This window comes from Dreissena polymorpha, chromosome 4 (assembly GCF_020536995.1).
Source record: "Dreissena polymorpha isolate Duluth1 chromosome 4, UMN_Dpol_1.0, whole genome shotgun sequence".
NCBI lineage: Eukaryota > Metazoa > Mollusca > Bivalvia > Myida > Dreissenidae > Dreissena > Dreissena polymorpha.
Window position 1 is genome coordinate 86,348,980 of NC_068358.1, and position 22,559 is coordinate 86,371,538.

At 34.8% G+C, this 22,559-nt stretch overlaps 1 protein-coding gene across 9 annotated transcripts in view; it reads right to left on the bottom strand.

Moving 5' to 3' along the window:
- Positions 1-1,033: 1,033 nt before the first annotated feature.
- Positions 1,034-22,559, bottom strand: part of LOC127879450 (arf-GAP with Rho-GAP domain, ANK repeat and PH domain-containing protein 1-like) — a 194,743-nt gene continuing 173,217 nt past the window's right edge. For 8 of the 9 annotated variants that reach the window (XM_052426286.1, XM_052426284.1, XM_052426282.1 and 5 more), the window contains 6 exons: positions 21,213-21,346; positions 20,593-20,721; positions 19,671-19,756; positions 12,314-12,361; positions 11,523-11,607; positions 1,034-10,984 (listed from right to left, as the gene is read on the bottom strand). In XM_052426286.1, the coding sequence (XP_052282246.1) occupies positions 10,961-10,984; positions 11,523-11,607; positions 12,314-12,361; positions 19,671-19,756; positions 20,593-20,721; positions 21,213-21,346 (506 nt within the window). In that variant the 3' untranslated portion in view covers positions 1,034-10,960. The other variant, XM_052426283.1, reaches the window with a different exon arrangement.

Sequence of the window (22,559 nt, forward strand, 5' to 3'; positions counted from 1 at the left end):
CGGACACTGACCAATGTGTCCTTGGGGGTCACAGTGCATCCAGGTATAAGCGCTTCAGTGGTTTAAAAGGTCGGTCTTGAACTTTATTCTCGTGTCATGAAATATTAGTCCATACGGCGCGTTCAGGAGCATAGTTCGCTAGATTAATCTTTACAAAATACGGCTAACACGAGTGGACCAAGCTTTTACGATACATTTGATAAGATTACAGAGCTTCCTTTTTATTGTATTACAGAGTTCCCTTTCCGTTGTAATGTCATTAATATAACCATCAAAGCTATTGCCTTTAATTGACGTTTGTTACAGCCCATATCTAATACATAGACGTCATGTCGTGTGTCGTAAGACTACCTTTTGAACCTACTTGTAATAACTCAATGGTGTTTAAAGCATGGTTGTTCTTAAGGCATAAAGGGTAAAACACCGGTTCTTGGTGAAATTTTTATCAAGCTTACTCAAGCTCACATCGATCGCAAACCAGTCAGCCTATACAGAACACCGTCAAGGCTGTCAAACGTCTTATGCGCAGTGCTCGTTTCACGTTTATGACGTAAATGTTTTCTTGCAGTTACATTTATCAAAGGTTATACGTCTAAACGTGTGTCTTACTCATGCGTCTGCACATCCTATCAATGACGTCAAGATTTGAGCAAAGTTTCGTGAAAATTCTTCAACTAGTATAGGAGATAATTATGGAGCCGACAAACCTTTGATCTTGAAATTCGACGTTGACATTGAGCCTGCATGACAGACTCGTGCCTTCTGCATATCGTCAAAATACACTAAAATAATGAGGCAAGTTTCATTAAAATCCATCAACGTGTATAGAAGATATGGAGCAGTCCCACACAATTGTTATGTACATCTTAAGATGGACAAAGGGCATTCCAATAATCTTCTAATAATGATAGCAAAAACCAAAGACCTATAGATAATTGTAATCTATAGGTCTTTGCAAAAACGAAAGGTTACATATGAAGTATGAGATCAAATTAACGGTTTCTTTGTCGGTAAATTAAAAATAAAGACAGAAACATATTTATGCTTTAATTGCTGAAGATCGTAGACCTCTGACATACTGATTCATTGATCATAACCAAGCAATGCATAGATAAACCCATATGTATAAATACATATATCACAAGTATAAAGATAAATGTACATAGTAGATATATAACAATGAGGAAAAGTTGTATGTGCATGCGTTTATGAACAAAAAAAGATAATGACCACAAGGGAAATGATGGCCCTTACGTGCTCACCTAAATTCAAGGTATATCAAGGGTAAAGACTTGACCCGGTGACCCAGTTTTGAATCCCACTTCACTCAGATGCAAACATTGACTTGATATCGTCAAGATTAAAATCATGACCATATTTGTTCAAGATTGAGTAACAAATGTCGCTTCTAGAGAGGTAATATGGGTTTTCAAGTCTTCATATAGTGATCCTGATTTTGGGAAACTTGTGGCAAATATTCAATTTTGGTCTAAATATTGTCAAGATAAATGTTCAGATCAAGTTTCATCAAGGTTGAGTCATAAAAAAGGCTTCAATAGGTTTACAATGTACATTTTACCTTATGGCCTAGTTTTTAGATGCATCTTACTCTGATTCAAACTCTTGATATTGTTAAGATTAACTTTCTGATCAAGTTTCATCAAGATGAGTTATAAATGTTGCCTCTAGAATGGTATTAAGTTTTTTCTCAGGTTTGACCTTGTGACCTAGTTTTTGAATGCACAAGACCAAGATTCCAAATATGCCTAGATATTATCAAGATAGAGATTCGGAACCAAGTTTCATAGAGATTGAGTCATAAATGTGGCCGCTAGAGTGGTAAGAAGTTTTACTAAGATTTAACCTCGTCACCTTCTTGTTTGAAGCATGCGACTCAGATTGGAAGTCTGTTTAGATTTCTGACCAAGTTTCATTTAGATTGACTCACAAATGTAGCCACTTAAGAGTGATAAAAAAAAATATTTGACTTAATGACCTTTTTTTACACATGTGACTAAGTTATAAACTAAGCCAGGGTATACTGTCAAGATAAACATTCTGACCAAGTATTATAAAGATTGAGTGAAAAATGGCAATTAGCTTTTTCTATGATTTGACATGTCAACCTAGTTTTTGGTCATGCATTACCTAGACTTGGACTTGGTCTAGATTTTGTCAAGATAAAAGTTTTGACCAATTTATTCTAGATTGGATCAAACACATAGCCCATAATGCCATAGTTTTTTTAAGTTGACTACACATGATGCCAGACCAGAGTTTAAAATTTACGACACACATGGGGCATAACATGACAACACTAGCTCACCATGAGCACTTCCTGCTTAGGTGAGCTAAAAAGAGTTAAAACATGTTGTCGTTGTTCATAAAAATTACATAAAAAATACAATAAGATACAAAGACATAAGCAAGTGTAAAGATGCTTCACAATGAAAGCACTATTGCGATTCACCATATTGAGAAATAATTGTAATTGGGTTCATTTCAAAATGTCAACAAAAAAAAGAACATTCCTAAAACTGAACATTTGCCAAGTAACTTTTAACGTGCATAAGAATTATTTTAAACAAGATGGCCTGAAAGGCCCAAAGTCGCTCACCTGAGATAACAAGATATTATTGGGACAAATCTTCTGACCAAGTTTCACGAAGATCGGAAAATAAATGTGGCCTCTGGAGTGTTAACAAGGTTTTACTAAAGCCATATAAGGAAAAATGCCCCGCCCCCTGGCAGCCATGTTTTTCAACCAACCAGCATCATTTTTGAACTCATCCAAGATATTATCGGGATAAATCTTCTGACCAAGTTTCATGAAGATCCGACAGTAAATGTGGCCTCTAGAGTGTTAACAAGATTTTACTATAGCCATATAAGAAAAAATGCCCCGCCCCTTGGAAGCCATTTTTTTTTAAGCAAACATAATTATTTTCGAACTCATCCAAGATATCATTGAGACCAATCTTCTAACCAAATTTCATGAAGATTGGACAATAAATGTGGCCTCTATAGAGTGTTTACAAGGTTTTACTATAGCCATATATAGCCATATAAGGAAAAATGCCCCGCCCCTGGTGGCCATGTTTTTAAAGCAACCAAAACCATTTTCAAACTCATCCAAGATATCATTGGGACAAATCTACTGACCAAGTTTCATGATGATCGGAAAATAAATGTGACCTCTAGAGTGTTAACAAGGTTTTACTATAGCCATATAAGGAAAATAGCCCTGCCCCTGTGGTGGCCATGTTTTTCAACCAACCTTTAATTTTTAGACTCGTCCAAGATATTATTGGGATGAATCATCTGACCGAGTTTCATGAAGATCGGACTTTAAATGTGGCCTCTAGAGTTTTAACAAGATTTTACTATAGCCTTATATTGCCATATTAGGAAAAATGCTCTGCCCCTTGGCTGCCATGTTATTCAAGCAAACGTAACCATTTTCCAAATCATCCAAGATATCATTAAGACAAATCTTCTGACCAAATTTCATGAAGATTGGACAATAAATGTGGCCTCTAGTGTTCACAAGGTTTTACTTTAGCCATATAACGAAAAATGCCCCACCCCCTGGCGGCCATGTTTTTCAACCAACTGGCATCATTTTGAACTCGTCCAAGATATTATTGGGATAATTCTTCTGACAAAGTCTCATTAAGATTGGACAATAAATGTGGCCTCTAGAGTGTTAACAAGGTTTTACTAAAGCCATATAAAAAAAAAAATGCCCCGTCCCCTGGCAGCCGTGTTTTTCAACCAACCGGCATCATTTTCGAACTCGTCCAAGATATTATTGGGATGAATCTTCTGACCAAGTTTCATGAAGATCAGACAATAAATGGGTTCTCTAGATTGTTTACAAGATTTTACTATAGCCATATATAGCCATATAAGGAAAAATGCCCCGCCCCTTGGCAGCCATGTTTTTCAAGCAAATGTTACCATTTTCGAACTCATCCAAGATATCATTAAAACCAATCTTCTGACCAAATTTCATGAAGATTGGACAATAAATGTGGCCTCTAGAGAGTGAACAAGGCAAATGTTGACGTTGCACGACGGACAATGGACAACGGACGAAAGGCGATCACAAAAGCTCACCATGGAAAATGGAATAATTTAAATGCAAAGAAAGAGAATCTTATTAAGGAAGGCTTAATGCTCTATTAAACAAAGATCAACATATTTACATATAAATACACTCACCGCCAGCGTCAATCATATAGGCTCCTAATTTGTTCAATAAAACAATATTTAAACAAAAACTTGTTGCTATGTATAGTTATTTTTAACATTTCTGTGAATGAAAACAGTGATCCACAATTGACAATAGTTTTATACGTTTGTTGGCATTATGAAGGCATGGAAATATAAGACGGTCATTATTTATTGTTTACACAAATAACTGTTTATTGCTTTTAGATCTTTATATGATGAAGGTTTTTAACTCTTCAAAACGTCTTTATATGGTGACCTGATCTCATTAAAACCACACCTTATGGCATTAATGAACCTTAATTTTGTTCTCACAGCTATTCTTACCATAGAGCAAACAGATGTGTCTAAATGGAGATGACTTTAAAGAGACTTATGGGCATCATTTATATTCACTTTCACAATAATGTATATTTTTCTATAATGATAGCTGAACATAAGGCTGTTTTTCCTCCTATTTTTTACATTGTTATGACAACAAGTAGCCCCACCGTTCTCAAAAAATAAAAAAATAATAAGGTAATTACCACAGGTTTTGCAGTTGAACAAAATGTCAAAGGATTCTTGATAAGGTAAAACATACAGATATCTAACCACATAATGACATCATAAAATAACCTGGGTAAAAAAACAACACCTTTTTAAACCAAATTTCTTTCACTTTGTATACCAGAAAAAACATTTGTATCCCATCATCAGACGGGCATTGTCCAAATCAACCACTGTGGAATATATTTTCCTTTATTTCGGCAATGCTGAAATATAGCTGTCACGCGCAGCGGACTCTTAAAGTCATATTACTCAGAATCAACTATAAAGTAATCATTTTAGTAAAATCGAATCCAATTCAACAAAACAAACAATTTCCTACCATGATGTAATATATTTTTAACACAAAGTGCAACACAAAAAGCAAAACAACATTTTTACAAATATTAAGAGCGCGTTCAGATTTTCGAGCCGAGAAAAAAATAAACGTCGCTTTATTCCGCACCGACCTTGTATTCTCTATATACTAATGTATCTTTATAAAACGTTAACGGTTTTGTCTTTTAAAACAAGAGGGCTAACATGGCCCTAGTTCTCTCACCTGAGAGGAGTCGGTTCATTCAATCTTTACCAAATGTCAAACTTGACCAAGATATTGTCCAGACAAACATCCTGGTCAAGTTTCATCATGATTTCATCTGCGAGTCATGATCAATGTACCTATGAAGTTTCATGATCCTTGAGTTATCATCCGGAAACCATTTTTCTAAGTTGAGTCACTGTGGGCTTGACAGCCATTGTGTGAATACGTTTTTTGGCACTGTGACCTTGACCTTTGACCTAGTGACCTGATAATCAATAGGGGTCATCTGTGAGTCATGATCAATATACCTATTTAGTTTCATGAACCTAGGCATAAGCGTTCTTGAGTTATCATCCAGAAACCATTTTACTATTTCAGGTCACCGTGACCTTGACCTTTGACCTAGTGACCTGAAAATCATTAGGGGTCATCTGCGAGTCATGATCATTGTACCTATGAAGTTTCATGATCCTAGGCATAAGCGTTCTTGAGTTATCATCCAGAAACCATTTTACTATTTCAGGTCACCGTGACCTTAAACTTTGACCTAGTGACCTGAAAATCAATAGGGGTCATCTTCGAGTCATGATCAATGTACCTATGAAGTTTCATGGTCCTAGGCCTAAGCGTTCTTGAGTTATCATCCGGAAACCATTTTACTATTTGGGGTCATCGTGACCTTGACCTTTGACCTAGTGACCTGAAAATCAATAGGGGTCATCTACTAGTTATGATCAATGTACCTATGAAGTTTCATGATCCTAGGCCTAAGCATATTTGAGTTATCATCCAGAAACCATTTTACTATTTCGGGTCATCTTGACCTTTGACCTAGTGACCTGAAAATCAATATGGGTTATCTGCAAGTCATTTTCAATGTATCTATGAAGTTTCATGAACCTAGGCATAAGTGTTCTTGAGTTATCATCCGGAAACCATTTTACTGCTTTGGGTCACCGTGACCTTGACCTTTAACCTAGTGACCTGAAAATCAATAGGGGTCATCTGCGAGTCATGATAAATGTATCTATGAAGTTTCACGATCCTAGGCATAACTGTTCTTGAGTTATCATCCGGAAACCATTTAACTATTTCGGGTCATCGTGACCTTGACCTTTCACCTAGTGACCTGAAAATCAATAGGGGCCATCTGTGAGTCATGATCAATGTACCTTTAAAGTTTCATGATCCTTGGTATAAGCGCTCTTGAGTTATCATATGGAAACAATCTAATGGACGGACGGACCAACATGAGCAAAACAATATACCCCCTCTTCTTCGAAAAGGGGGGGGGGGGGGGCATTATGAGAAAACTGCCCCCCTCCCAGCAGCCATGTTATTCAACTGACCAGAACCATTTTTGAACTCAACTCTTGTATCAAGGAAACAAATGTTCTGAGCAAATTTTATGAAAATTGGGCCAAAAATGTGACATCTACTGTGTTCACATGTTTTCACTATATACATATAGAGAAAAATGCCCCTCCCACTGGTGGCCATGTTTTTTCACCGATCCCGACCATTTTCAAACTCGTCCGAGATATAAAAACAAACAATGTTTTGACCAATTTTCATGATGATTGGGCAAAAATTGTGACTTCTAGAGTGTTTACAAGGTTTCTCTATAGCCAAATAGGGAAAACTGCCACTATGTACATATAGAGTAAAATCTAATCTCGTCCGAGACATCAATTGAAACAATTTTTTGACCTACTTTCATGATGATTGGGCAAAACTTGTGACTTCTAGTGTTTACAAGGTTTCTCTGAAGCAAAATAAGGAAAACTGCCCCACCCACTGGTGGCCATGTTTTTCATCGGATCAGAACCACTTTTAAACTCAACCAAGATATCATTAAGACAAACATTTTGACAAAGTTAAATGAAGATTGGGCATGAAATGTGACTTCTACAGTGTTTGCAAGGTTTTTCTTTTTTTTGACCTAGTGACCTAGTTTTTGACCCGGCACAGCCCAATTTCGAACTCGGCCGAGATTTCATTGAGACAAAGCTTCTGACCAAGTTTCATGAAGATGGGACAAGAAATGTGGCCTCTAGAGTGTTTACGAGCAAATGTTAAAGGACGGACGGACGGACATACGACGGACAAAGACCTGTCACAAAAGCTCAACTGAGCAATCAGGTGCGCTAAAAATCTATAAATATAGAACTATGATTTTTAACAAGATTCCTTTTTACACCTGGATTATATCTACTTCCATATGTTTCAAAATGTTCTATTGGTAACAACAACAGTAACAATACAGATCTCTATACTTCAAATATTTGGAAACATCTCAATCTAACCTTGAAATAATCCATTGGTATCACAAGATAAGAGTTTATATTTGATGAAATACATTGCCTTGATGCATATTTAAAGGAATCTGATATGTTATTAAAATGACATTGATAAGAATGTCTAGATTTGTTACAAGAATGAGCAACAAAATAAAACCATAAATGAAGCTTTCAATCAACAGTTTTCTTGTTCTTCTGTGTCATGCTTTGAATGGAATGTACATAGATATACTTAGAGTATTAAATATATTCTATCAAAGTATTAAATTGTACAAATGTATATATTGCTAATTGCATTCATAATTATCCCGTGCCATTGGCGGAGGGATATTGTTTTGGCTTTGTCTGTCCGTCCGTCCGTCTTTCCGTCCGTCCGGTGCCATATCTTGGAAGTGCTTTGACGGATTTCATTGAAACTTGGTATGAGTATATATATGGATAAGAGGATGATGCACGCCAAATGGCATTGTACATCATCTTTTAATAACGGAGTAATAGCCCTTTGTATCTTGAAAAAATGCTTTTTTGAGTGTCAAATATAACACTTTTTGTCCAGAAGCATATTGGCGGGGATATCAATTCAACGAATTTGCTTGTTAAAATCAATTTTACAACACTCTACAGCAAACGTTATTGAATTATTTTCAACACCTCCACACACTATTGGGCAGTCAACAAAAACTGTAAAAGTAAAATCACACCAAATTACTTCCAATAAGTGTACATGCGAAATAGAATGACATTAAAGGAACACTATCGATATTGCACAAATGGAAAGCATTTATTACATATCAACTGTTTCAATCTTATGAAAAATAACATGCTCTTCAACCAACCCATGTATTTGGGAGCCATGTGATGAAAAGTTGACCTGCACTTCAACCAACCCTTTATTTGGGTGCCATGTGATTAATAGTTAACCCGCACTTCAACCAGCCCATGTATTTGGGTGCAATGTGATTAATAGTTATTTGCATATGGGTACCACATGATTTGTAGTCAACCAATAATTGCATTTGAGTATCACATGATTTACAGTTAACCTATAATTGCATTCATGTACCACAGGATTTACATGTAATCAAGTATTGCATTTGGGTATCACACATGATTTACAGTTAACCTATAATTGTATTCATCTACCACATGATTTACATGTAACCAAGTGTTGCATTTGGGTATCACACAATTTACAGTTAACCTATAATTGTATTCATATACCACAGGATTTACATGTTACCAAGTATTGTATTTGGGTATCACATGATTTACAGTTAACCTATAATTGTATTCATATACCACAGGATTTACATGTTACCAAGTATTGCATTTGGGTATCACATTATTTACAGTTAACCTTTTTAATTTCGATACATTTGTGCTCCACATTAAGAGTTGTTAAACCAACCAATTCTTTTGTACATACAAATTCTTTCTATGGAAAGTTGACAGGATATAGGATACGAAATGAATTTCAAGAAGCATACATCACAGTAATTGTTTACAAGTGATCTTTACAAGAAGTATGATGCCTGCTGAAATGCCCTTGATATCACATCTAGCTGCTGCAATATTGCCCTTGATATCACATCTAGCTGCTGCAATATTGCCCTTGATATCACATCTAGCTGCTGCAATATTGCAAACACCATTGGGCAGCATTATGCAACAATACAGCAACCCTCAGCCCAATACTTTTATGGACATTAATAGTTCTCTTAAACTTACTTGGAATAAAGAACTGACTGCAGTTTCAACACACATAAACATTATACGCATGCAACAAGAAACAGGAATGTAAATTGGACATAAAAATAGGTATTTCATAAAAATATATTTCTTTTTTTTTATGAAATACTGCAATTGTTGTTCAAGCATATTTCAATGTAAAAATATAATTTGTTCAGGACAAAAAGTTAGATAATGATGTCTCTACCTTTGTTAAGCACCAACCACACTCAAAACACCCACCCCACTCAACACTGACTGTACAGTATACAAATCTGTATTCACATAAATGAATCATTATAATTAAGCTAAGCCTAAGTTTGGAGACATATATAACAAAATATGATTTTAATGATTTTTTAAGGCGATAATAATCAATTTACAAGTAAAATAACATAATATAAAAGTCCATACTGCAGCGATTTTTTACTGTACATATATTGCTGAATGAACAGTTATATAAATATGCATTGATTAAAAAAATACAAATGACATACAACAATTAATATGTTGACAAAGATTAAAAATATCACAAATGCCTATATGTGACACACTTTCAACATGCTCATATTGCATGAGCGATTCTCTATCAATAATATTCCACAGATAAATTTATAGCAAGGCCTTTTTGTTGTTTCTCCAAGGTTGTAAAGTTAATCCAATTAGATATGCAGCCATGTGAATTTAATTACCATTACAAATATAAACTTACAATTGGTAAACACAGGCATTTAAGGACACTTAACCCTTTGCATGCTGGGAAATTTGTCGTCTGCTTACATGTCGTCTGCTGAATTTATAAAATTCGCATTTTCTTTGATTTTTTTCAAAGAATACTATCATAATAGCAAACAGTTTAGATCCTGGTTCTGTGGCGTCTCATCTGGATCCAAACTGTTTGCAAAGGCCTTTAAAATTCGGTTCCCGCACTGAAAGGGTTAAACACTTGTCCAGACTGCAACACAATCACATTCATGTTGGTAACACATATGTTGCTCAGTAACATATCTTCCCTAATAAAAAATGTCTGGTTCACTTGACCAATACACAACCTCAGCTTCAATCAACCAAAAACCACTTTCTGAGTTCATTTTCTTTCTGATGATTTGTTCTGTAAGACTCTTTGTTCTATCTAGTTCTAAGGGTTTTTTTCATGGCCAGGAAAATTCCTTGGCGAATTAGGCCCTAGCTGTCGAGTAACTGCCAGTCCTCTGAGTTGATCCTTTCAGGAGAAAGAAAGGGTCCATAGACCCAGCTAATAATTTTGAATCTGAAAATGTGTTTTTGTCTTTAATGATTTAAATAAGACAGATGAATCATCCAATTCAGATTCTTCTTGTGGCAACATTTCCAAAGTTGGTATATAACACATATCTTTGTTTCACTTTAATATGAATAATAAAATATTAAAATGTTCCATATCAGTCTAGTAAATATTATTAAAATCTTTAACAAGTTTTTGGTTTCTTGATAGCTGTTCTTCCACCTCCAGCCAGGCCATTCTTTAAGGTTCTTGTCTCCACAGTATTACTGAGGATAACATAATCAGTGATCATTCCACAGATTGTTCCGTTGTGACGGCAAGTTCGGCAACATTGCACTAGCCCATAAAAACATGTGCATACAGCTAGCATCCTGCCCCAAGAGGTGACTGAAAATTAAAATATTTAATGTCATAAGTTCAGATTAAAACAAAAAGTCAAATGTCTGAGGCATCTGGAAACTTGAACTTAAAAAGAATAGTAGTGTGTAGCCAACTAAGCCTTATTAGTGCAATGTAGCCTACTTAATTGAAGTATACCAAATGGAGTATGCTCACAATAGTCAACACACTTTGTTAAATAACCTGTATAGATGACTGCTTAATAAAGCCAGAGCAGGAATCTGACACTTTTTAAATAAGAATCGTAATTTTTAACTTTTTTTTAATTTTATACATGTATGTACTAAAATGCAATCTTGTGCATTTTTAAGCACAAGACAAGGTGATTTCAGTATCCCTGAGCAATAGAATGGGAATATCACATAAAAGGTCGATTTTGAACATGTCAACTAGACAAAGCACACATTATGGCCTGATATAAGTCTATGAACGAAAAGTTACGCCGAAATTGTTATATTTGCAAAGACCCAAGAAGTTTTGTTTGTTAGTTAAGTAATTCATATGTCAGAGAATGATTGCTGAATACCTGAGAATTGAGCAATGCTGCCATCCACATAAGTTTCTCCTTCTCACTGGTGAAGAAAACTGTGTGACCAAACAAGTCCTTCTCACTGAAATGAAGTAAACACTCTTAACCCTTTGCAAGCTGGGAAATTTGTCGTCTGCTAAATGTCGTCTGCTGAATTTCTAAAATAAGCATTTTCTTCAAAAAAAAAATCAAATAATACTATCAGAATATGAAACAGTTTGGATCCTGATGAGACGCCGTGTTCTGTGGTGTCTCATCTGGATCCAAACTGTTTGCAAAGGCCTTTAAAATCTGGTTCCAGCACTGAAAGAGTTCACAAACAAGTCCTTCTCACTAATATGAAGACAACAGTGTGACCAAGTTTTTCTCACTGAAATGAAGAACCATGTGGAACCAATCAATGTCTTCTCACTTAAAATAAGAAAACTGTGTGACCAATCAATTTCTTCTTAATTGTTATCAAAATTGTCTCAAAAGTTTTTTATTTGTTAAAATCTGACTTTAAATTTGGCATGTACCTTTAGGACAACTGACACTACCTTTTTTGTCAGTATTTAACCCTTTGCATACTGGGAAATTTGTCTTCTGCTAAAATGTTGTCTGCTGAATTTCTAAAATTAGCATTTTCTTCGATTTTTTCAAAGAATACTATCAAAATAGCAAAGAGTTTGGATCCTGATGAGACGCCATGTTCTGTGGCGTCTCCTCTGGATCCAAACTGTTTGCAGAGGCCTTCAAAATTCGGTTCCAGCACTGAAAGGGTTAACTTTATTTTTCTTGATACTTACGCCATCTTGTGACCATCATTGACATAGAAGGAGAAGCAATGCTCCCATCTACAATGAACAAACAATCATTGGAGTGTTTCCTTTATATATAAGGAAATGAAGAGCCAGTATGCATGAAGCATCTAAAGTAATGTGCTTGTGCTTTTTTTTTTTGTTGCTATTTTAATAATTTTCATTTCTATAGTATGTATGCTCACTTCGTATGCTGCTGATAACAATTATATTAAATATTATGCTAGTTATAGTGTTATGTTTTTTCCTGTTGATGTATGATATAGTCAGAAAAGTCCTTTTTGTCTTTTCTTAATCAAATGTTATCAGTGATAAATGTTCAATACACTCAAAATCTTGATGTTACATGTATCCTTGGGCAGGGTCACGAACAGTAAACAGAAAAAAAAGCAATTTATTTTCCAACAGCTTTTATCTTTACCACATAGGCAATATTTGACGCATAAAGAACAAAGCAAATATTGAAACACTGATAAAATTAATGACATATTCTAGAGAAAATGTGGGCCTGTAAGTAAATGCTATCTTTACTGCTTTGATGTCATTATCAATCATGAGTGCATAACCATCTTATCTGAAATATTTGCTAGATACAAAAGTCTTAATCTTATCCCTCATCCGATATCTAGCTGCTAGCCAAATTAAACCAGGAAGTTGCACGTATGCACAGAAGGTTACCTGGCTATGACAGTTACAAATCTAAAACTCTGTCTCAACATTAAACAAGAGATGTGTTTGTCAGAAACACATTTTCCCCTATTGCGCCGCTTTGAAGCCATAAATTGGACCTTTGACCTTGAAGGATGACCTTGACCTTTCACCACTAGAAACATGCAGCTCCAAGAGATACACATGCATTCCAAATATCAAGTTGCTATCTTCAATATTAAAAAAGTTATGACCAAACTTTAACGAAGGTTAAAGTTTTAGGAAAGAAAAATACAATGATATTTGACCTTTGACCTTGAAGGATGACCTTGACTTTTTACCACTCAAAATGTGCAGCTCCGTGAGATACACATGCATGCCAAATATGAAGTTGCTATCTTTAATAATGCAAAAGTTATCAAACTTTAACCAAGGTTAAAGTTTTGGGACACGCAATTAATGAATGAATGACAGACAGACAGACAGGCCAAAAACAATATAACCCCAATCTTTCGATCCCGGGGCATAAAAACAATGTTAAGGTATAAGCATGTTTCTCACTCAAAAACAAATGGTTGTTACATGTAAACTTGTTTTTTATATTGATTGAAAATGGTGTTACATACAGTAAAAACTCTCTAACCCAACAACCATCATTACAACCAACTCGCATTGACGACCACCATGTTTCAGTCCTGAAATTTTTCCCTTCAATGGTGTTTACACTCACTAATCAGACCAATTCTCTAACAGCTATTACACCTACTGTTATCGGTACCAAAATGAAATTGCTATTATTGATACCTGCCAACCGGTCACTTTCACACCTTACTTGATTATGGGTTGTGGTTCGATCAGGTATGTGTTTAAAGCCATTATGACCAAATTAACGACTACGGTATGTACATCGACTGCGAGGTGATAAGAATTATAGCCTTTGTTGTTTTTTTAACCCTTGATTCTTGATTTATAATAAGCATATATCATTGAGTCTTTGATGGGTAATTTGGTTATTGTTTGGCACACACTTCTCAATAAAGACATATAATAAGTATAAAATAACAGATAAAATTAAGAGGATTTAGCTTTTGTTGGAAATAGATAAATATAACAAGAGCTGTCAGAGGACAGCGCGCTCAACTATTCGAGTGCTTGACAGTATAACGTAAGCCATCATGGGGAAATTGTTCATATTCAATAAGGTCAAGGTTATATAGTCATATACTACGTGGAAGAGGACCGTAATTGAAACATATTGATTGCTTATTTTTTAAAGAAGTTGTACTTTATAGATGATTCTGAGTTCAGGTTATTTTTTTCAAAATCTCTTGATCATTTGTAAAGACATAAAACATACTAATAAGATTTTATTTCAAGTTTGATAGCAATAGCTTGGGTGGGAGGGATGGACGATCCTTCAAAAATAAAGTAAATTAATATTTGTGGCTTTTTTTTACCATGTTTCAAAGAAAAAAAATCTTTTTGGGTGGGGGTGGGGTTGGGGTGGAGAGGGAGGTATAATGTGGGGTGTGGTCATTTATTAGATGATCTTTCAAAAATAAAAAAAAGGAAAAACTTTCTTCTTTTTTTTGAGGGGGGGGGGGGGGGATCCTGGGGTGGTGGGTGGGGGATGGCTTGGGTAGAGTCCATTGTGGTATGTCAGGTAAGTAGTATAAATCAAATCTGATCATAAATAAAGAAGTTTTGGCAGTTTAATACAAATTTATTAATTTGACCTTGACAGTCAAGGTCGTTCAAAGGTCAAGGTCTAATTCAACTTCCCCGATACAGAAACCTCATGATAGTAAGAAAGTATTTGAAGTTTGAAAGCAATAGCCTTGATAATTAAGAAGTAAAGTGGATCTAAACACAAAATTTAACAAAATATTAAAAATTTAACAAAAGTTACTAAGACAAAAAAGGGCCATAATTCTATTAAAATGCCAACCAGAGTTATGCAACTTGCCCTGTACAGTCCCCTTATGATAGTTAGTAAGTGTTGCAAGTATGAAAGCAATAGCTTTGATACTTTAGGAATAAAGTGAACCTAAACACAAAAGTTAACAAAATTTTCAATTTTCTAAGTATAACAAGGGAACATAAGTCTTACAAAATGCTTGATACAGTTGTCTGCTCCTGTTTATAGAATGTTGTCATGTTAGTAAAGAAATATGAAAAATATAAAAGCAATATGACAACGTACATTGAAAATATTTGAGGTGGTACGCAAACTTTAACATAGATTTATCAAAACATAATATGCATATTCTAAGTGGAAAAAGGGCCATAATTCTTACAAAATGCTTGTTACAGTTGTCTGCTCCTGTTTATAGATTGGGGTCATGTTGGTAAAGAAGTATGCATAATATGAAAGCAATATGTCAAGGGACATAGAAAATATTTAAGGTGTTCCGCAAACTTTAACATAGATTTATCAATAATATGCATATCCTAACTGAAAAAAGGGCCATAATTCTTACAAAATGCTTGATACAGTTGTCTGCTCTTGTTTATAGGTTGGGATCATGTTGATAAGGAAGTATGCAAAATATAAAAGCAATATGTCAAGAGACATAGGAAATATTTGAGGAGGTATGCAAACTTTAACATTCCAACGGTTACAGGAACGGTAACAGGAACGCCGATGCCGGGGTGAGTAGGATAGCTCCACTATATATATTTCATATATAATAGTCGAGCTAAAAACAACTAATTTGCCGTACCTTTATTCAAAAGAAAATATTGATTTAATAAATACCATTAATAAGAAATCTAAACGGCAGTTTGCCAATTTATTTGGATATAGAAAGACGCATGTCTGGTAAAATCTTAAACTGTCCTTCCCTCAAAAACGATTCTAGCTTGGCTCTGTTCTGTTATTGATAACTCTTATATTGCATGCAAAACAATAAATGTTCATTGAATATTTACCATTTGTATTATCTGTCCATCGAAATTCATAAAAACTCAGCATTAAGACCAACTTACTATTATGACAACTTTTCAAAAGTCCCACAAGTGGTCTTAATAATGAGGTATCACTACTGGATTCAAATAAACTGATACTAAAACTTTTCACAAGAATATAAATAGCCATAGAACCAGAGATTCTATAAGATTGCCCACACCCTAATCCAGACTTCAGCATGAAACTGCAAGCATGGAAGCTGCATGTGAATGTATTTCGAATATAAAAGAGGTCCTTCCAGGCTGGATTCTGCCATATGTGTGGACCCAGACTGTGTCCCAATTATGGAACGCCATAACTGGCGCTGTTTGCAGTACATTCATCATTAGTTTCTGTGGGATAAGCTTTATGCTGTGTGCAATCTTCTTTACGTTCTTTACATTCGTTATTATGTTCAGTATAAATTACAGCATTACGTGCAGTAGTTACATCATTATGTTCTGTCAAAACTTAATTACGTTCAGTACATTCATCAATATGTTCAGTAGTTACAGCATTACTTGCAGTTGTTACAGTTGTACGTTCCGTGGACAATGTTTTATTTTCTGTGCAAACTTCTTTCTTTTCTGTGCAAAGTTCTTGGCGTTTTGTACATTCATCAAGAGCGGTAGTTACAATATTACGCGCAGTAGCAGCTTCACTGTTTGCTTTGCAATTTCATTATGTTCAGTGCATTCGTCATCATGTGCAGTAGCTACAGTATTATGTTCTCTCTAAATGTCTTTATATTGGGTAAATTTAACATTTTGTGCAGTAATAACATCATTTCGTGCTGTGCAAACGTCTTTACGTTGAGTACGTTCGTCATTATGTGCAGTTGTTACAGCATTACATGCGGTAGTTATAGCATTAAGTTATGTCAAAATGTCTACGTTCGGTACATTTATCATTATGGGCAGTAGTAACAGCATTACGTGTACTAGTAACAACATTATTGTGTGAACAAATGCCTTTACGTTCGGTACATTTATCATTATGTGCAGTTGTTACAGCATTACCTGCCATAGTAACACCATTATGTTCTGTCCAAATAGTTTTACCTTCGGTACATTTATCGTTATACGCAGTAGTAACAGCATTGTGCGCATTAGTAACAACATTATGTTCTGTCCACATAGATTAAAGTTCGGTACATTTATCATTGTGTGCTATAGTTATATAATTATGCGTTGTGGTTTTAAAATTTTGTGCTGTGCAAATTCCATTGTATTCAGTACTTTTGCCACTACGCGTACTGGTTACATCGTTACATTTGATAGAAACGACTTTATGCTTGGTTGATACACCTTTTCGTTCGGTGGATAGGTCTTTCTAGCAACATTTATACGTGACACCGGATGACGTAATTTTCCCTCAAGTGTGAAACAGAATCTTGGACTATTCACCCCAAGACAATTCACCCCCTGGACAATTCACCCCCTGAATTTGATTTCCTTGGACAATTCACCCCCAAAGACAATTCACCCCCAAAGACAATTCACCCCCAAGACAATTCACCCTGATATTTTTATATGAGATTTTAGTGTCATTTGCTTTTGTCATATTTGAAAATAAGTTGTGAGCAGATGTGTTGGGGTTATAATTTTGACTTTGCAACACAATTTTGACGTGAAAATAATAAAATGTAGTGTGTCAATGAAAGATGACATTGTGATTTTTGTCAAATGCAATTCAACAAATGTATTTTTCTATAAACTGTGCTACAACATAAAATATTGAAATAAATAAAGCATTTTTTATAAAATTTGTGCATTTGTTTTAAATAATATTATAAGGTTACTATTTTATTAGTAGTACTTTGACAAATATTGAAGTTCATTAATTAATCATTGAATTCTTAGAATTTTACATTATCACAATTACTTATTTATTAATGTTAGATGGTATAATTAATTTAATAAAATACAATGGTTAATTGAGAAGAAAATGTTAATTAAAGAAAGGAAATTTAATCTGGTTGGGAGCGTGCCATTAATGGGTATCACAATCAAGCATTCACACCCCTGATGAGGCTTAATCAAAAGTGTCAAAACAGATTAATCAAAGACTTCAGTTACACACATTGACAAATAATTATATTGGGCTGGGCAATTCTAAAGGTCTAACATCTCAAAATATAAATATAAGATAAAACAAACAACTTCATAAACATTAATTATGACTTTTATTGCAAATGTCTATAATGTCTACATAATGCTATAACTAAGTGCACATAATGATGCGTCATGAACGAAAAGAGAATTACACAGCATGTAATGTTTTTATAACAGAACGCATTGATGTAACTATTGCACATAATGTCGAATGTACCGTACGGAAAGAAGTTTGCACAGCACGTTATGTTGTTACTACTGCACATAATTATGTAACTGCTGCACTTAATGACGAATGTACCGAACGTAAAGACGTTTGCACAGTGCCTAATGATAAAACTACTACACATAATGTTGAATGTACCGAACGTAATGAAGTTCGCACGGCGTGGAATTATGTTCGTACTGTGCAGTGCATAATGATAAAACTATTGCATGTAATGACGAATGCACCGAACATAAATAAAATTTGCGCAGCACGAAATGATGTTACTACTGAACGTAATGATGAAACTACTGCACATAATGACAAATGTACCTAACGTGTAGACCTTTGCACAGCAAGTAATGATGAAACTACTGCACATAATGTTGAATGTACTTAACATAAAGAGGTTAGCACAAAACAAAATGATGTGACTTACTGGACGTGATGGTGTAACTACAGCACGTAATGACGAATGTACCGAACGTAAAGAAGCTAGCACAGAACTTAATACTGTAACAACTGCGCGTAATGCTGTAACTACAGCCCCTAATGACGAATGAACGGAACGTAAAGAAGATATCACAGCACGTAATGATATTGCTACAGTGCGTAATAATGTAACTACATCACATAATGTCGAATGTACAGAACGTCAAAAAGTTTGGACAGAACATAATGTTGTTACTACTTCGTGTTATGCTTTAACTTCTGCATATAATGACATATGTACCAAACGTAAAGAAAACTGCACAAAGCATAATGTATATTCCACTGAAAATAATGGAAAATGGAACCTAACCCCACATACCTGGTTTGGTAAATGAAAAGAAAATAATAACAATCAGTTAGTGAGTGTTGCTATAAGCAGGCAATAAATGGATAAGTTATCATCAATTGAGGCAAAACAGGCATCAAATTGCAATTTTTGTAACACACTTTCGACATTTATGAAAGTGGATTTTTTTTCATGTGAAATTCCTGATCAATGTCCAGGGTAGAAGCTAAGATCCCAAGGAGCAAGGGAAAGGTACAGATCTTTTCAGGGGGTTTTCAGCTATGTAAAAAAATGGCTGTAAATTAAACACAATTCCAAAGCCAACAGGCTTGATTCCAGACTAAAGTTATTTGTTGTTGTTTTTATTTTTGTAAAGATATGTCTTCTGATTAATATATCTCAATTTTATTTCATAAACATCTAACAAAGTATATTACTATAATTTACATGATTTTTTCCAAAATGGCCAGGAAAAGGCCTGATGTGTCAATATTTGTTCATAAATAAATCCCAATTTGGTCCATTTTGTTGATAAAAAATTCCCAATTTAACCATTTTATCTATTTAAAAAATCCCAATTAGGCCAGACTCGTTTCCCCAAAATGGCTAGAAAAAAAGTTTTTGGTATATATTTGGTTTCCAACAATACTCACTCCTTGGGTGGCTTCTTCTTGGGATCACATCCATTATAGATGACAAGATTCTCTATGTTCCAACTGCATTCTACCTTCGATGCATTCTGTAACATCAGTTTGACTTGTACATAACATTTATTGTAACCCAAGGAACAAATTATTTCCAAAGATTTCTTAATTATTTATTTTTTATTCTCAGGACAAGAGCAAGTATTTCAATGACAATGTTGATATGTCTGAGAATCTTGTTTTTAAATTGTTGTCCATCTTTTGTAGAGAGTAAACCTTATAAAAAGCTAACTTTTTTCTTGATGTTGAACAATTAATATTGAGCAAATGAAAACCTGTCCAGGCCCAAGTTTGTAGGCCTGAATGGTATATGCTCTACAAATATTTAAAGACTTGTATTTATTTCAAATATTACAAATAAATTTATTCACAAAGTCATGCAATTATATGTAAAGCTTGTGATGTTTGCAAGCATGTAAAATACTTATAATTATATACTTTATAACTGTCTTGTATGTAAAACATAAATACATTTTTGTAATGTAACAGAGACATTAGATAAAACATGATCCCTTAAAAGATGGTATGCTAATAGCTTATTTTCCATATTGAATGCAAAATAAATACAACAAAAATGAACCTCACTCTGAGAAAATGGGGCTAAATGCACATGTATAAAGTGTTGTACCAGATAAGTACTCTGCACAGGCTCATCAGGGACTTTCCCCCTAAAATGGATTTTCATTAAGAGAATTTCTCACACAAAAAACCATACAAGCTGAAGGTGTTGTCCTTGATGAGCATGTGCAGACTGCGCCGGCTTATTTGTGACCACATTTAAGGCAAATGCATTAAGCCCCATTTTCCCAGAGAGAGGCTCAAATGTAACATAAGGTGAAAGCACCACATTTTACACCAGTATTGTATTTACCTTGCTGTATGACAACACCGCCTGTTTGAACTCCACCATGACCTTGGAGTGACTTTTCTGCAATATCTTCTTACTCGAGGTGGCTGGGGCATAGTACAGCTCAGCTACCAGGGTTCTTCTGGGGTCATACTGAAATAACCAAATAGCCATGTATGCATGAGCCATGTATAAGAAACATGTAACTGACACATTTAGATACGCAGTGTATGTTGATTAATTCAACTAAAGAATTTACAACATTGTTCTCCAATTCTTAAACAATCGAAATTTTAAAGTTTAGAGTACCTTAAATATAAATCTGAAATATTTAACAGTAATTCTGGAATCAAATTATGAAAGTTTATGTCAAAGTTTGCCCATCAGCTAATATGTGTTTCAAAGGTGCTGAAAAAAACGTTCTATTTAACACTCACTGCTGGAACCGAATTTTGAAGGCCTTTGCAAACAGTTTGGATCCTGATGAGACGCCACACAACGTGGCGACTCATCAGGATCCAAACTGTTTGCTATTCCGATAGTATTCTTTGAAAAAAAATGAAGAAAATGCTAATTTTAGAAATTCAGCAGACAACATTTTAGCAGACGACAATTTTCCCAGCATGCAAAGGGTTAACACTCACTGCCTGCTGTAGTTTTTGTTTGAGTTGGGAGGCTGGACACAAACAAAGACGGGCTGAGGAAGTGTAGTCATCCACCCATGTCTGCCATTGGTGCACCTGGGGCCATAACTTGGTCTTATCCGGTAGAAATCGCTCTAAACACAAATGAGTATTATAGCTATTAACAATACACCTATATGTAGAATTCGGCAAACCTAAGTGAGTTATTAAAGTCTGATAAAAACATGTTTTGTTATAATATGTGTTGTCTATGAAGCCTTAAAGCCTTGGTATGGATAATGGAAGATATATCCATTGCCATGTCAAAAAAAATCTTGAAGTTTGACATCAAACTTATTTATAGAATGTCCATTTGGGAATTAAAAATGTGCTATCTGTATAATTTATGGACTTCGTGTATGTAATGTTTGTTTTCAGGTAAATCTTGTGGTGTGGTTATGAGTTGCGATCTGGGAAAACAGGGCTAAATGCATGTGCATAAAGCGCCTTCCCAGCTAAGCATGTGCAGTCCACACAAGCTTATCAGGGACAACACTTTCTGCCTAGACTGGATTTTTCTTTTATCACGAGACTTTCATGAAACAAACAAGACATGTGTTCGTCAGAAACACAATGCACCCTACTGCCACACTTTGAAATAAAATTTCTATTTATCATTTGGCAGGTATGGAAATCATCTCCCTTTAAAGCTTATTACTTCCCTTGGATTTTGTCCAATCCAACTGGGGTGGGGGTGGGGGGGTGTCTGTAGACAGTAAAAAATGACCAAGTCAGACATCGCTGACAACCAAGGCCTGTGGTAACCAGAGTTCATCATGTATTTATGGACAAAAGTCCACAGGTATGTAATGAACCCTACCATTGACAAATTAGTACAGGAAAAAAATGATAATTATATTATTTAAAAAAAAACTTTGACAAATCAATCATTTGAGTTATAAATAATCAAAATAATAAATCTGTACAGTAACTGTGAAAAGAACTTAAATTCTTGGTAAGGAAATATATAATCTGAGATTTATAATTATATAAATTACTTCCCTTGAAAATAATTGTCTCTAACAAATCTCTATTTTTAGTAGCAAATAATTAAAAGCCACTACCGTAACTGTAGATTCACCACTCAAAATGTGCTTATTTCTTCCCTTGGATTTGTTTTTCGACCCTGTGACCTAGTTTTTGACCCAGCATGACCCATATTCGAACTTGATCTAGATATTGTCTAGATACAACTTCTGACCAAGTTTCGTAAAGATCGGATGAAAACTTTTTGAATTAGAGAGCGGACACGAAAAGTTTGACAGACTGACAGACAGACAGACTTACAGATGGACAGTGCGAAAACTA